Here is a 12,580-nt window from a genome sequence, read left to right as displayed (position 1 = left end):
AACCTTTTGCTGCCCGATTTTGGCTACAAAGCAAGATTAAAATGTGAATATCTACATTGACTGGCATATTGTAGTCTGTAGGGTTACAGAAGGACTTCCCAGCACATTTAATTTTTAGCTCCTTAACAAGTTGTCACACATCAGATCAACATTCCCAGCTGTTAAAATTAACCTAGTACATAAAAAAAACAAAAAAAATTTAATCTGTGACAACCATGAAAGATCTCACTATAAAATAGAATAGCTCTAATAGCAGAATAATTTGGTTGTGTAAATACTGTTTTTAGAATACTAAAATCTTTATTTCGGGAGGATTTTTCTTTTCTTTGATGTATTAGGCTGAGAGCCCAAACCAGCATTAAATTCCCAGCTTCTTCTGGGTGAAAAACAGACAGATTGATCTTTTCAGTGTCTGCTTCCCAGTCAGCTGTGGGCAGTGATGCCAAGGAGCAAGATACATAGATTTATAGTGTAATCTAATATGAAACTTGGATGCCAAAAGCTATAATTGAGAGTCAAAAACCATCTAAGCTAACAAAATAAAATATACATAATAATAATTAAAAGAAAGCTTTCATGCAAGGTTTATTGAAGTTAAATTGTGACTGGGGGTAAAAACTTTAGGGAGAAATTCTCTGTGAAAGGAGCAAGTTCTGGAACAATCTCACAAATAATCTGCTGGCCATGGTTTCCTGGAAAAAAAATCAGGTCGTGCTGTTTCAGACATCTGCCTGATTATTGCAAAAAGTCTGAAATCTGAGAGCACCTGGATCTGATGCAATTTAAAGGACTTTGCTAGTTTATTCCATCCTCCTGGTGCTGTCTCTAAGTGATGCATGGTTCATGAGTGTAACCACAGCTTCAGCATAAAGATGTTTTTTTTCCATCTTGACGTAAAAATGAGGCTGAAGGAGCTGGAGACAGAGCAAAATCTAGAAAAACAGCACAGATGCACCTTTCTCCTCACTTCTCCTCTCATTTCTGCCCTTCTCACACACTTGTTGTCTGTGTTGCTGCAGACACTGAGCTCCCTGAATTTCCACTGCTTGTTAAAATTAATCTAAGTGGGGGTTTTAATGATTTGTCCTCATGTGGAGGTGAAACCCTCTGTGCAGATCTGGGGGAGAGGGAAATGAAGACATTGTTAGTGGCATCAGTGACTTATGCAGGTTTTGCCCTCCTGAGGTTTTTATTTAGTTTCAGTCTTCTCCCCAGTTTTTGCTCAGTATTTTTGCTCAGTATTGCAGCTGCTTTCATGGGATGCCCAAAAACAGGACTGGCATTCACTAAAATAATCAGATTTCATCATTAAAGATGCTTTGCTGTTAGGTAGGCACAAACCTACCCAAAAACCTAAACTGCATCCAACCCCATAAGCACAGTCCCTTCCAAGAGGTGTTATGAAAATTAATTTTCAACAGTAAATATCAGTTTTTCTGTTCATTCATACAAAGTGGTTTCTCTGCTGATGTCTTTATTGTTACTCTTTTGAAGGACTGATGATGTTTTCTAAGTGTGCTACAGAGGGTTTTTTGTGCAGCTTCTGAACAAAAACTCTAAAATACCAGCCAACTCTTGTCCCCCCCCCAAAAAAAAAGTAGATTTGTATAATTATCTAAAAACATTCCCTGAGAATAGGTACTTCTCAGGGAATTAGAGGTTATCTAGTAGTTTCTCTGCTGATGCCTTTATTGGTCCTTCTTTTGAAGGATTGCTGATGTTTTCTAAGTGTGCTACAGAGGTTTTTTTGTGCAGCTTCTGGATAAAAACTCCAAAATACCAGCCAACTGCTGTCCCAAAAAAAAAGGAAAAAAAGTAGATTTGTATAATTATCTAAAAACATTCTCTTAGGATAGGTATTTCTTGGTCAGTCGTGTAGTTCAGTGGCTTAGAGCTGAAGTGCTTGTCATGCCCTTGGAGTGAAATTTCTTGTGTTGTTGTGTTTTTTTCCTCAGAAAATACATCCCCATCTCCCTGTGGGAGCAGCGCCAGCGCTACAAGGAGGATTTCAATGCAGAGTATGATGAGTACAGGAGCCTGCATGCTCGGATAGAGACTGTCAACAAGAGATTCATGGAGCTGGATCAGCAGAGGAAGCTGCTTTCACCAGGGTCCAAAGAATATCAGGTACAAAACAGGAAAAAAAAAAGAAAAAAAAAAAAAGAGAAAAAGGATAAAACCCTGGAGGTGGTGCCTCATCTTCCTCTGATCCCTTTGGGAAGTCCAGGGAGGCTGCTTGGTGTCTGGGATAATAATAATAATTTATAGTTTATAACTTATAGTTTATAACTTATATATAGTTTGTAACTTACAATAATTATTATTGTCTGTTTATTTATTTATTTATTTGTCTATTTATTTATGTCTATTATTTATGTCTATGATAATCTATGAAATTACAGCAGTGTGGTTTTAAAGCACTTCATGAGGTCTTGTGTGTCCTGGGTGGCATGGCTGGAATGCCCAGCAATGGAATGACCACCCCAGCAGGGCCAGGGGATGCCAGGTCTGGATCCACTGCCCAGAATCCCAAAGTTTTCCTGACCCTCTGTTTCCACACTCTCAGACCAACCCACAGCCACCACTTGCTCATCATCCAGCTTGCTGGTCCCAGGGGTTGTGGCTTTCCAGCCTGGACTTTTCTGCTTTGGACACAGAAGTTCCCCATGTTCAGTGTCAGAGTTCTTTAATTCTGTGTTCACACTGAGGATTTTTGGTTGGCTTTTGTTTAGTTTTTGGGCAGGCTGAAAACGTGTTTGTATTTTAATGATTTGATTTTGATGATTTGTAATTTAATGCATTTTAAAATCCCCTGTTCTGCCCAGTCAGGCAGACAAAGGGAAACCCTGCAGAAATTTCCTACAAGATTCCATTTTTTTGAAGCTTGACAAAACCCTGCAAAAAACTGTTCAGCTGTCAGACTCCACTTGTTTGAGCTGCCTGTGAGCAGCTTCTCAAAGGGAATCTTCAAACACATGCTCATTTTTTTGCCTATTTGCAGGTTGAATTGTAGATACTGTCTGGTATCAGGGCTCAGGATTTTTTTTGCACTGCAGGAAGGTGGTGGAAAAGAGTGGAACCGAGTGTATTTTTAGCATCTTACATAAGCTTGAATTTTCTGGAAGCAGAATGTTTTTCCTGCTGTCTAAATGGAAATTTATTTATTTTTTTCTTTTCCTGAAGGTCCTTCAGGAGGAGGTCTTAGAAGAGTACAGAAAGGTTAAAGAGGTATGTGTGGCACCAGTTTGTGGGAGGCAGTGATCACTGAGATTGCCTCAAGGCTGCTTTTAATTAAAGGAGGTGAAATGCTGCATTCTACAGAAAACCTTTAGTGCCCTGGTTTTATTTCTGTCCTTTTATCTTTACAGTCCAACCCCAGCTACCATGAAGAGAAATGCAGATGTGAATATCTCCACAGCAAGCTGTCTCACATTAAGAAGCTGATAGTGGAGTTTGATGAAGAGCAAGGAGAGCCATGGCACTGGAATTCTGCTCCCACCACGACATGTGAATGAACTGAAGCTTATTTATTGAAAAAAAAATCAACATTGGTTGCTCTAAGGTTCTAAGAATTGGTATCAGACCTTTGCATTACAGAAGTTTCAGTATTAGCAGACTTAAGTTATCAACTTTTGTGGTCACTGATGTTGTTCATATGCGTATTTGAAGCTGCTTTTTCTGGTCCCTTCTTTTCTTCAAAACTTATATTTGTCCATTGAAATAATTTTACCAGTAGATGCTGGGTACCCAGTTACCTCTACAGTGAAATCGTGCACATTTTAAGAAAAAAAAAACTTGTAGCAAACTTGAAATGCCTTTGGATAAATATGAGGCTGTTTTCTGACCTTTCTTGTTAATGAAAACTCTTTGCCTTAAATGGTAGAAGGTTTAGAAATTTGCACAAAAGACAAAAAAAAAAAAACCCCAAAAAAAAACCAAAAAAACAAAACAAAAAAAAAAAAAAAAGGAAAAAAATCACTTTGTTTTGGAGGGTTGAAGAGAGAGGTGTACGAGCTGTGTACAGCCCAATTTATTATAACAGAAACTCACCCCTGCAACTTAAACCCCCCACTGCAGTGGTTGCCTTAAGGTGTTTGCTTGTGTATTTTGTGTAGTTAAATTGTTAGCTACACCCCTTCCCACTCTGCTTGAGCACCTGGGAAGGATGCTATGGGGACTATGTGGCCTACCAGTGTCTGGAAGTGTGTGGTTGTGCTCTGTGTATGTGTGTGTGTGTCAGGATGTGTGCCTGGTGAGCATCTCTGATGGGGATAAAAACAAACAAAACAATAAAGCTGCTACTCTGAAGTAGGCCAAACGCTCAGGTTAAAACAACTGATGAGTGTTGCTCTTGGGCTTATTTTTAGTTTTTTTTTAATTTTTTTTTTTTTTTCCTTTTTTTTCTTTTTCTTTTTTTCCTAAAAAATTGCTACTTCTATTGTGGAAGGTGAGAGCATTTCCATTTCAATAGTTTGTCAGCTTTAATAATATTGGGGAAATTGATACTTTACAAAGATGAGACATATAGTTTTCAGGCAAGATTATTAAAACTAAACATGTAGGTGAACTATTTATGTACTGCTATAAAGTATTTTTGAAGAGAGATATGCAAAGAAGCTATTGCCTCTATGTAGTGTATATTTAAAGATTTGTTTTTTCTCCTGGATGCCAGGAAAAGAACAAAGAGCAGATGTATTTAACTATAAAAAAATACTGTGATCACAAGACAGCACAAACTTTCATTTCATGCAGGTTTTTTTCATTTGTTTTGGTGTAAACCATTGCTTCACTTTATCATGTGAAAACACAGGTTATTAGGTCAAAATTGAGCAAAATCTTTGTGTGTCTTACTGTGTTTCTCTTTTCAAAATGCTGCCAGTTGAAAAGGGAAGCATTATGTTTACAAAACTGACTTTGGAATTTTTGCCAAAATCGTGGTAGTTTAGACTTTATCTCCAGCACCACATCAAAACTGTTGGTGTTAGCCCTGTAAACCAGAAAAAAAAAAAAAATAAAAAAAAAATAAAGTCCAGCTGCCAGAAAAACGTGCATTAAGGTAAATGGGGAGCAATTTTAATATTTTTGCCTTAAATTTGTAGGTTCCAAGGGGATGACTATTGTGGAGGTGGAACAGCAGGCACCAAGCCTCCCTCCCTGCTGCATGGCAGCAGTTTTTGTGGGGATTATTTGAGCCCAAGCTGACTTTGAGTCCCTTTGGGTCAATACTTTTGTTTTTTCCAACCCCTCCATTTCCAGCAGCCAAGGGAAGAGCTGCCCTGAAGGGCTGAGCTGTGTCCTGAGCAGGTGGTGATGCTCCAGTTGTGCTGGAGAGCTTGGCTTTCCACCCGTGGAAGCAAAAGAGGAAAAAAAACACAAAAAAACCCCAAAACCACACAAAACTTTTCAGATCAGAACAATGTGAAGCTCCTGACGTCAGGGACCCGTTTTGGCAGCTTTTTATCTCAAACCACATGCCTGTCTCTGACGTTGTGGTGGGACACACAATGCTGCTACACCCACCCTGGTGTTTTGCCATCATCCCTGGTGCAACCACCGTGTAACTGAGACCCCGTGCAGCTCACTAACCACCCCCAGCCCCTCCTCACCATTCCCCCCCCCTCTCTCTCTCTGTGTGCATTTTCTGGTTTACAGGCTCTGTGTGTGTTGTGTGGAGCTCGGATGTCACCACCACCAGACCTGACAAAGCTGTTGTACAGAAGCCTCCACTTGGAGGTTTTGCCTCCTTGCTTGGGGCATCTCTTGTGCACCCAGAAAAATGTTGCAAAATAGAGCTGTAAAAATCTGCATATCTCCTGTTACCCCCCCCCCCCTACCCCCACCCCTGGTGCTGATGTTCCTGCTCAGCAAATGTCAAGAGCCTGTTGAAACAGGGCCCCTGACTCTGGTTTTTTTTTTTTTCTTTTTGTTTTTTTTTTCTTTTTTTTTTTTTTTTTTTTTTTTTTTTTTTCCTTTCCTGTAAATCTGGCCTGCTCACTCCATTGAACACCTGGGCTGAGGTTACACTGCTACAAGCCTGAGATAATGATTGATGTAGAGAAGGGCAACTGTACCATCTCCTTTGTGGAAACTCTGGCTGTCATGACAGTTTTTAAAAAAAAAAAAAAAAAAAAAAAAAAAAAAAAAGAGGAAAAAAAAAAGAAAAAACAAAAAAACCAAAAAAACAGGAAAAAAAACCAAAAAAAAACAAACAAAAAAAACCACAAAACAAACAAACAAAAAAACCCACAAAACAAACAAACAAAAAAAACCAACAACCATGGCCAAAAGGGAGGCAATAGCATCTTCCAGTTGGCTGAAAAACACATGGGTCGGGAGGACTGGTTTCCAGTCTTAATGGGATCTGACGGAGAAAAGCTGTGCCCAAAGTAATTATTTTTTGTAAATTGTAGATAAGCTTTAAGGTATCCCATGGAGCAGCTCACTTGACTGCTTTTTTAAGTCTTCATTTCACCTTGTCCATTAGAAAAAAAACAATTTCAAATCTTTTAGGAAGTGCTCTGTAAAACATTTTAAGTAAGTGTTGTAAGCAAGTTACATCAGCAGGTTTTAAACAGAAATTGGTGTTAAAGTGTTGCTATTGTAATCTTGCTCGTTTTTTAGCTTTTTAAGATATTAAACTTGCAACCAGTCTTTCTAGATGTGTTTTAGTGTTGGTCCGTGCTAAGACCTGTGGCTACTTGGAAGTGTTGTTATTTCCAGAACTTTGCTGTCATCTCTTTCTGTACCTGATGTGGGAAGGATATGAAATGGATGAAGCAATTTGGGCAGCATTTGGGAACATGAAGGCTTTGAAATCGGGACTGTGAATCACCCTTTCTGAGTTGGGGAGTATTTCACAACTTTTCCAACTTTATTCTGTACAAACTGTTCCAAGACGCTCTGTACCTGAAACGGCCCTCGGGGCACTTTGTTCACCAACTCTTGAGCTGTTGTTGCCCCTCTGTTACCCACCAAACTGTGTTCAATAAAATGTTAACTTTACAGTCCTGAGATTTTGGGTCTGTCTTTTTCTGGGGATGAGGGGTGAGGCTCCAGGGGTATCTTCTCTGTGGGTTGTCCTATAAAGTTCTTTGTGTCTCCAGCTCAACATCCTGCCTCTTCCGCTGCCCTTTCCTGCACTGGCAGATGATCCCTGTTCCTTCTATGGGGCTGAGGCCAATTCCATGGAAACCTTAAGGCTGGAAAAGGTCTCCAAGATCACCAGTCAGCACCACCAGCCAGCTGAACCATCTCTTGAAATACAGCATCCATGTCTTTGAAACCCCTCCAGGGGTGATGGTGGCTCCATCCCTGCCCTGGGCAGCCTGGGCCAGGCCCTGGCAGCCATCCCCACATCCCTTCCCACAGTAAATCACTTGTGGCAGCATTTATTTTTTTTTTTTTCTTTTGTCACAACATGGTAAAAAAATTACCAGGTGAATTTTTCAGGGAAGATGAGCAAGTTCTCACGGACTTGCAGTGGTGGCAGCAAAGATAAGATAAAACAGTCGTAACAATTTCCTTGCCCCCCAAAACTGCTGAAACAGCCCAACAAAGGATGAAAAATGTAGAAATGAAAAATGTTCATAAAGCTCCTCCAGCCCAGGGCTGTGCTAGGAACCACCACAGGATGAGTGTAGGACAGGGAGTGGGAAACCAGTGGTGACTTTGCAGGTCAGGAGAAAAAGGTCAAGACAAGTGCAAGAGAAGCAGGAGGAAGGTGGTCTGGAGGTGTTTCCCTGAGGTTCTGCTAGCAGCCCAGATCAGCACCATGGCGTGGCCATGGTGGCCTCTTTCTCCTCATGGGATCATCAAATACCAGCTTGGAGGGGACCTGAAGGATCATCTGGTCCAACCCTTCCAATGATTGTTGATGTGATGGTGTTGCCTCACATTTTCAGGGCAGGGCTGGAGTCCCCATCATCCCTGGAGAGGCTCCCAGTCCCTGGAGATGTGGGGATGAGGGACATGAGGTGGGGTGGCCTGGGCAGGGATGGGGTATTGGGTGGATTTGGTGACTTTATAGACCTTTTCCAACCTAAATGGCTCTGTGCCCCAGCCTCATGCACCCACAGGTCACCCAGCTGTGTGGGACACCAGAGGTGCCTTCCAGAAATTTGGCATTTTATCTTCAGGTCCCCCAAACCACTGTTCATAGAGAGGTGTTTCTGCTCAGTGTGTCAGAGCCCATCTCAAATAACCAATTTTCCAACAATTAATGGTGCCTGCACCCCAGTTCTCTCCTCCTGCTGCTCTGCTCAGCCTCTTCTTCCATCACCACCACCCATCCAGAGCATACCCAAGGGAAGGTGCTTTTGGTTTGGGTTCTTTTTTTGCTGCTTAGGGTTGTCCTCCTCCTTTTTTCACCCCACCCTGCCCCCACTGCAAATCAATAAATTGTGCTACCAACGGTAAAAATTTTTAAAGTAAAATTAAATGGAAAAAAAAAAAAAAAAAATCAGACAACGGGCCCTTGCTTTTCTCAAGTGTTTTATTCCAGGTGCTGGTAAGAGGAACAATAAAGCGGGGGCAACAATTCCCACACAAATAATAGTGGAATTTTACATGATTCTCAGAGGATGTGTGGATGGTCCCTTGCTGCCAGCACTGACCTCCTGGTGCCCGTGCTCATCAGGAGGGGCTTGAGATAAAAGCTGAGAAGCACTGGGGAAAAAAACAAGCAAAAAAAAACCCTCTGCACCTTTCTGAGAGGGGAACCCTGAGGCTCCCCAAGGCTCCTCCCTCTGTGGAAATCGAGGGTGTGGATGAAGGTGTGGCCAGGACAATCCTGTCTTGGTGGAAGAATCCTTGTTAACTAAATCAGCCAATAAAGCCTCAAACCTTGACACGGAGGATGCTGAGAAGTGACCATGGCACAGGTGGCTTTGCACCCTGGGGGTCCCCTTGGCCAGGCAGGGGTCTGGGTGCTTGTAGGCTAAAAAGAGTTTATTTGGGTTTTCTGTTATCATAATGATTGTTGTTATTGTTGCTGTTGTGATGGTGAAGATGATAATGACAACAATTCTTTGGGTTTTGTTATCACCATCATAATTATTGTTATTATGATGACCATGACCATGATGATGAAGACAATTACTACTACTCTTCATGTTGCACCTGGCACACAGCACCTTTCCTGCTCATAAGGGTTTTTTCCTAAGCCAATGCCACCCTCAGAGGTTTCTCTGTCCCCACCAGCCCAGGAAGGGTCTGAAGAGATTTTTTTTCAGGCAGGTTTCTCCCCATTTCCACCAAGGACCATCAGGCTCCCTCCCATCCCCACAGCAGGGTGAGAAATCACCTCCTGGACAAGATGTGTGAGGTGCAGGAGTCACCAGGGTGTCAGCACCATGGGAAGCAGCTGGGAGATCAGACTTAAATTTATCCAGCCCCAAATCATGAGAAACCTGAAATTTGTTTTTCTCCTTTCATTAGCATCTCAAAAAAAACAACCCCAAAAAACCCTGAGGTGGGTCAGAGAACCTCTCCATGTCCTCCAGGGTTTTTGCAGAGCTGATAATGAAGTCTGAGCCAGTGCAGAGCAGGGAACTCCTGGAAGGGATGAGCCATGAGGTGTGAGGGGTGGGTCTGGAGAGGCAGGAGCTGGGAGCCACTGGAAAGCCAGGAGTGGCCAGGCTGGGGTGACCTGATGCAGAGCAAACACCCTGGTTGTGTTTTTTCTCTGTTTCTTCTCCAGTTTTTGGGGGAAAGGAGAAGGGACTGTGACCCACAGACCCCCCAGGCATCTCTGGGCTTGATGCCTCTTCCAGATCTCTGCTCTCCCCTTTGCTTCCAAGCTGGTGGAAGCTGGAACAGGAGCCATGGACCATTCCAGGCTGGATGAGGCCTTGAGCAGCCTGAGCTGGTGGGAGATGTCCCTGCCCATGCAGGGGGTTGGAGCTCCTTAAGGTCCCTTCCAACCCAAACCATTCCATGATCCACATGGAAACACCCTTCCCCCCCAAAGAGGATAAATTTCACTAATTCTGGTGAGCACAAACCTGACTTTTCCCAGATCATTTTACTTTGTGTGTTGGAGGAAGAAAATAACAATTTCCCTTCCCTTCTGGCCTCAGCTGTGGCCATCACATCAGCAAGAAAAGTTTGGAGGAGGAGGGGTCCCCCCCAGCCAACCTGGGGGTTTTCTGTTCAGTTCAACACAGAGAGGGCTTCACCATGAGCTGTGAAATGAATCTGCTTGCAAAAAATGTAAAAAAAAAAACCCCAAAACCAGCAAAGGTTTGGGTTGACTGGGAGGAAGGTTTGAGGTCTGCTGCTAACAGTGTGCAGAGGGGTGAATTTTGGGTGGACAGATGATTTCTTGTGGCATCTGTAGGAATGGCCACATTTCAACCAGATGTCACATCCCTCTCTGTGATGGTCAAAGCCACCAATGAGGAGGATGAAGCACGGGGCAAAAATGAAAAAATGAAAAAAGGAAACAAGAACAGTGCAGCTCAGTCACAAGAGGAGCTCAAGGGAGATCACAGCACTGACCCACCCCGTTCCCACCTCTGACACCAACACCAACCTCTCATGCCTTCCTCACCCCATCACTGATAAGAACCAGCACATTCCCTCCTAGAGTCCAGAAATTTTGTGTTTTCCAGGGCAGCCATCTGCAGGATGGAATACTTTTCCAGGTCAGGGTGCCAGGCTGCCCCAAACATCTTTATCTCAATTCTCCACCAGGAATTAGTTGAGCACTGTGAGTATCAAGAGGCTCAGTCCTCCCCAGGTGTCCTGAAGTTCAGCCTGTTCCTACCTGCTGGCAAGATCAGTCCTGTGGAGAGACTGTGACTGAGCCAGGAGCTCTACAAAACCACCTCTGATCCCCACCAGACCTCCAGAGCACCCTGAGGAGAGGGGGAGAGAGAGGCAAAAGAAAACAGAAGGTTCTGGGGAGACCTCAGAGCACCTTCCAGGTCCTGAAGGGGCTCCAGGAAAGCTGGGGAGGGACTTGGGACAAGGGCCTGGAGGGATGGGAGCCTCCCAGGGGGAAGGGTTTGGAGCTGCAAGAGGGGAGATGGAGAGGAGAAATCCTTTGGGGTGAGGGTGCTGAGCCCCTGGGTGCCCCCAGAAGCTGTGGCTGCCCCATCCCTGGCAGTGCCCAAGGTTGGATGGGGCTTGGAGCCCCCTGGGCTGGGGGAGGGGTCCCTGGATTGTCCAGGTGGGACTGGAGGAGCTTTAAGGTCCCCTCCAACCCAAACCCTTCCATGATTCCTTGCTGATTAAGTCAAGGAGCATTAATTATGGTTGCCTCATCCCTGGAAGCTTTCATGGACACCTGGGATGGGGCTTGGAGCCCCCTGGGCTGGGGGAGGGATCCCTGGGGTTGGGACTGGATGAGCTTTAAGGTCCCTTCCAACCCAAACCAGTCTGGGATCCCACAGAGTGGCCACTGCAGCCTCCTGCCCAAGCCATCATCTCCTGGCTCCTCATCTCACAGCAACTCACCTGAGCTGCCCTTTTCTTTTGTTGTTGTTGCTGTTAAGGATTTTGTGGCAGGGATAAATTCAGGATTTTCATATTTTTTTTAGTAATCTGTGTGGGACAGGAGATGCCAGGGGCTGTGCAGAACCCACTGCAGAACATCCTGCTGGGAGAGCAGGGAACAGATCCAGGCCTGCAGTAACCAGCTCTGTGATGGGGAAGGGGTTTAGGGGAAGCTCACAGAGCAGATGCTGACAGCTCAGGCTGGTTAGGGTTAGGGTGGCTCAGACTGCCACTGAAGTAACACTGCCTTAAAAAAAAAAAAAAAAAAAAAAAAAAAAAGTTAAAGTTTAAACACTGTTTAAAATTGATAAATACAGAAAATAAAACTTGTGAATTCTTCTCGCTTTTTATCTCTTATCTTTTTCCTTCTCCCTGCTTAAATAAAAGTTTCCATTCCTCTTATCTTTTTCCCCCTTCCCTTCCCCTCTTTCTCCTTCCCTTACCTCCCCCTTTCCCTCTCCCTCTTACTCTTCCTTCTCCCTTCCCCCCCTTTTTTTTTTTTAACTACTGTGGTATGAAAAGTTTTTGATTTTCTTATAAAGCTTGAAAATTACTTGATTTTTATTAAACATTAAAACAACCCTAAATGATTTTCTGATCAGGCAGATGGTTTTCAGACCCCATCCCAGGGCAGAGCTGGGAGGAGGCAGCAGCCAAAGCCAAAAACTTCATTGCTGGAAAGTTTCAGTTCCTTTACCTCTGGGCAGAGCAGCAATCTTGCACTTCATCCAGTCCTTGATAAATTTAAGCTGACTTGGGCAGATTCCTGCTTTCACAGGGCACCTTAACCTTCCCCCAGGCAAAGGGCAGCCCTTCAGGATGAGAACCTCTCTTTGATGGCAAAAAGGACATTTCTGAAGCTGCTTCAGACTGGAGGAAAAACTTAAACATCTAACAGCAAAGTTTACAGCTCTAGCCATCCAGAGTAAAATAAAATAAAATAAAAAAAAGGAATTAATTCCAGCATGATGCTCTAATCTTGTCAGGAAATGGGTAAATAATCACATGAGACTGAGGAGAAGACGTTGTTGCTATCATTATTATTGTAATTATTATTATTTTGTATAACAAGTTTACATACCCC

At 43.4% G+C, this 12,580-nt stretch overlaps 1 protein-coding gene across 3 annotated transcripts in view; it reads left to right on the top strand.

The window, feature by feature from the left end:
• Positions 1-5,045, top strand: part of ELL2 (elongation factor for RNA polymerase II 2) — a 39,580-nt gene extending 34,535 nt beyond the window's left edge. For 2 of the 3 annotated variants that reach the window (XM_071730173.1, XM_071730174.1), the window contains 3 exons: positions 1,956-2,127; positions 3,184-3,228; positions 3,369-3,845. In XM_071730173.1, the coding sequence (XP_071586274.1) occupies positions 1,956-2,127; positions 3,184-3,228; positions 3,369-3,515 (364 nt within the window). In that variant the 3' untranslated portion in view covers positions 3,516-3,845. Of the gene's footprint in view, positions 1-1,955; positions 2,128-3,183; positions 3,229-3,368 lie in introns of all 3 variants that reach the window. The other variant, XM_071730172.1, reaches the window with a different exon arrangement.
• Positions 5,046-12,580: the final 7,535 nt, after the last annotated feature.

This window comes from Heliangelus exortis, chromosome Z (assembly GCF_036169615.1).
Source record: "Heliangelus exortis chromosome Z, bHelExo1.hap1, whole genome shotgun sequence".
Classification (NCBI taxonomy): Eukaryota; Metazoa; Chordata; class Aves; order Apodiformes; family Trochilidae; genus Heliangelus; species Heliangelus exortis.
Note: the sequence above shows the minus strand (reverse complement) of the source record. Positions and strands in the feature narration are given on the sequence as shown.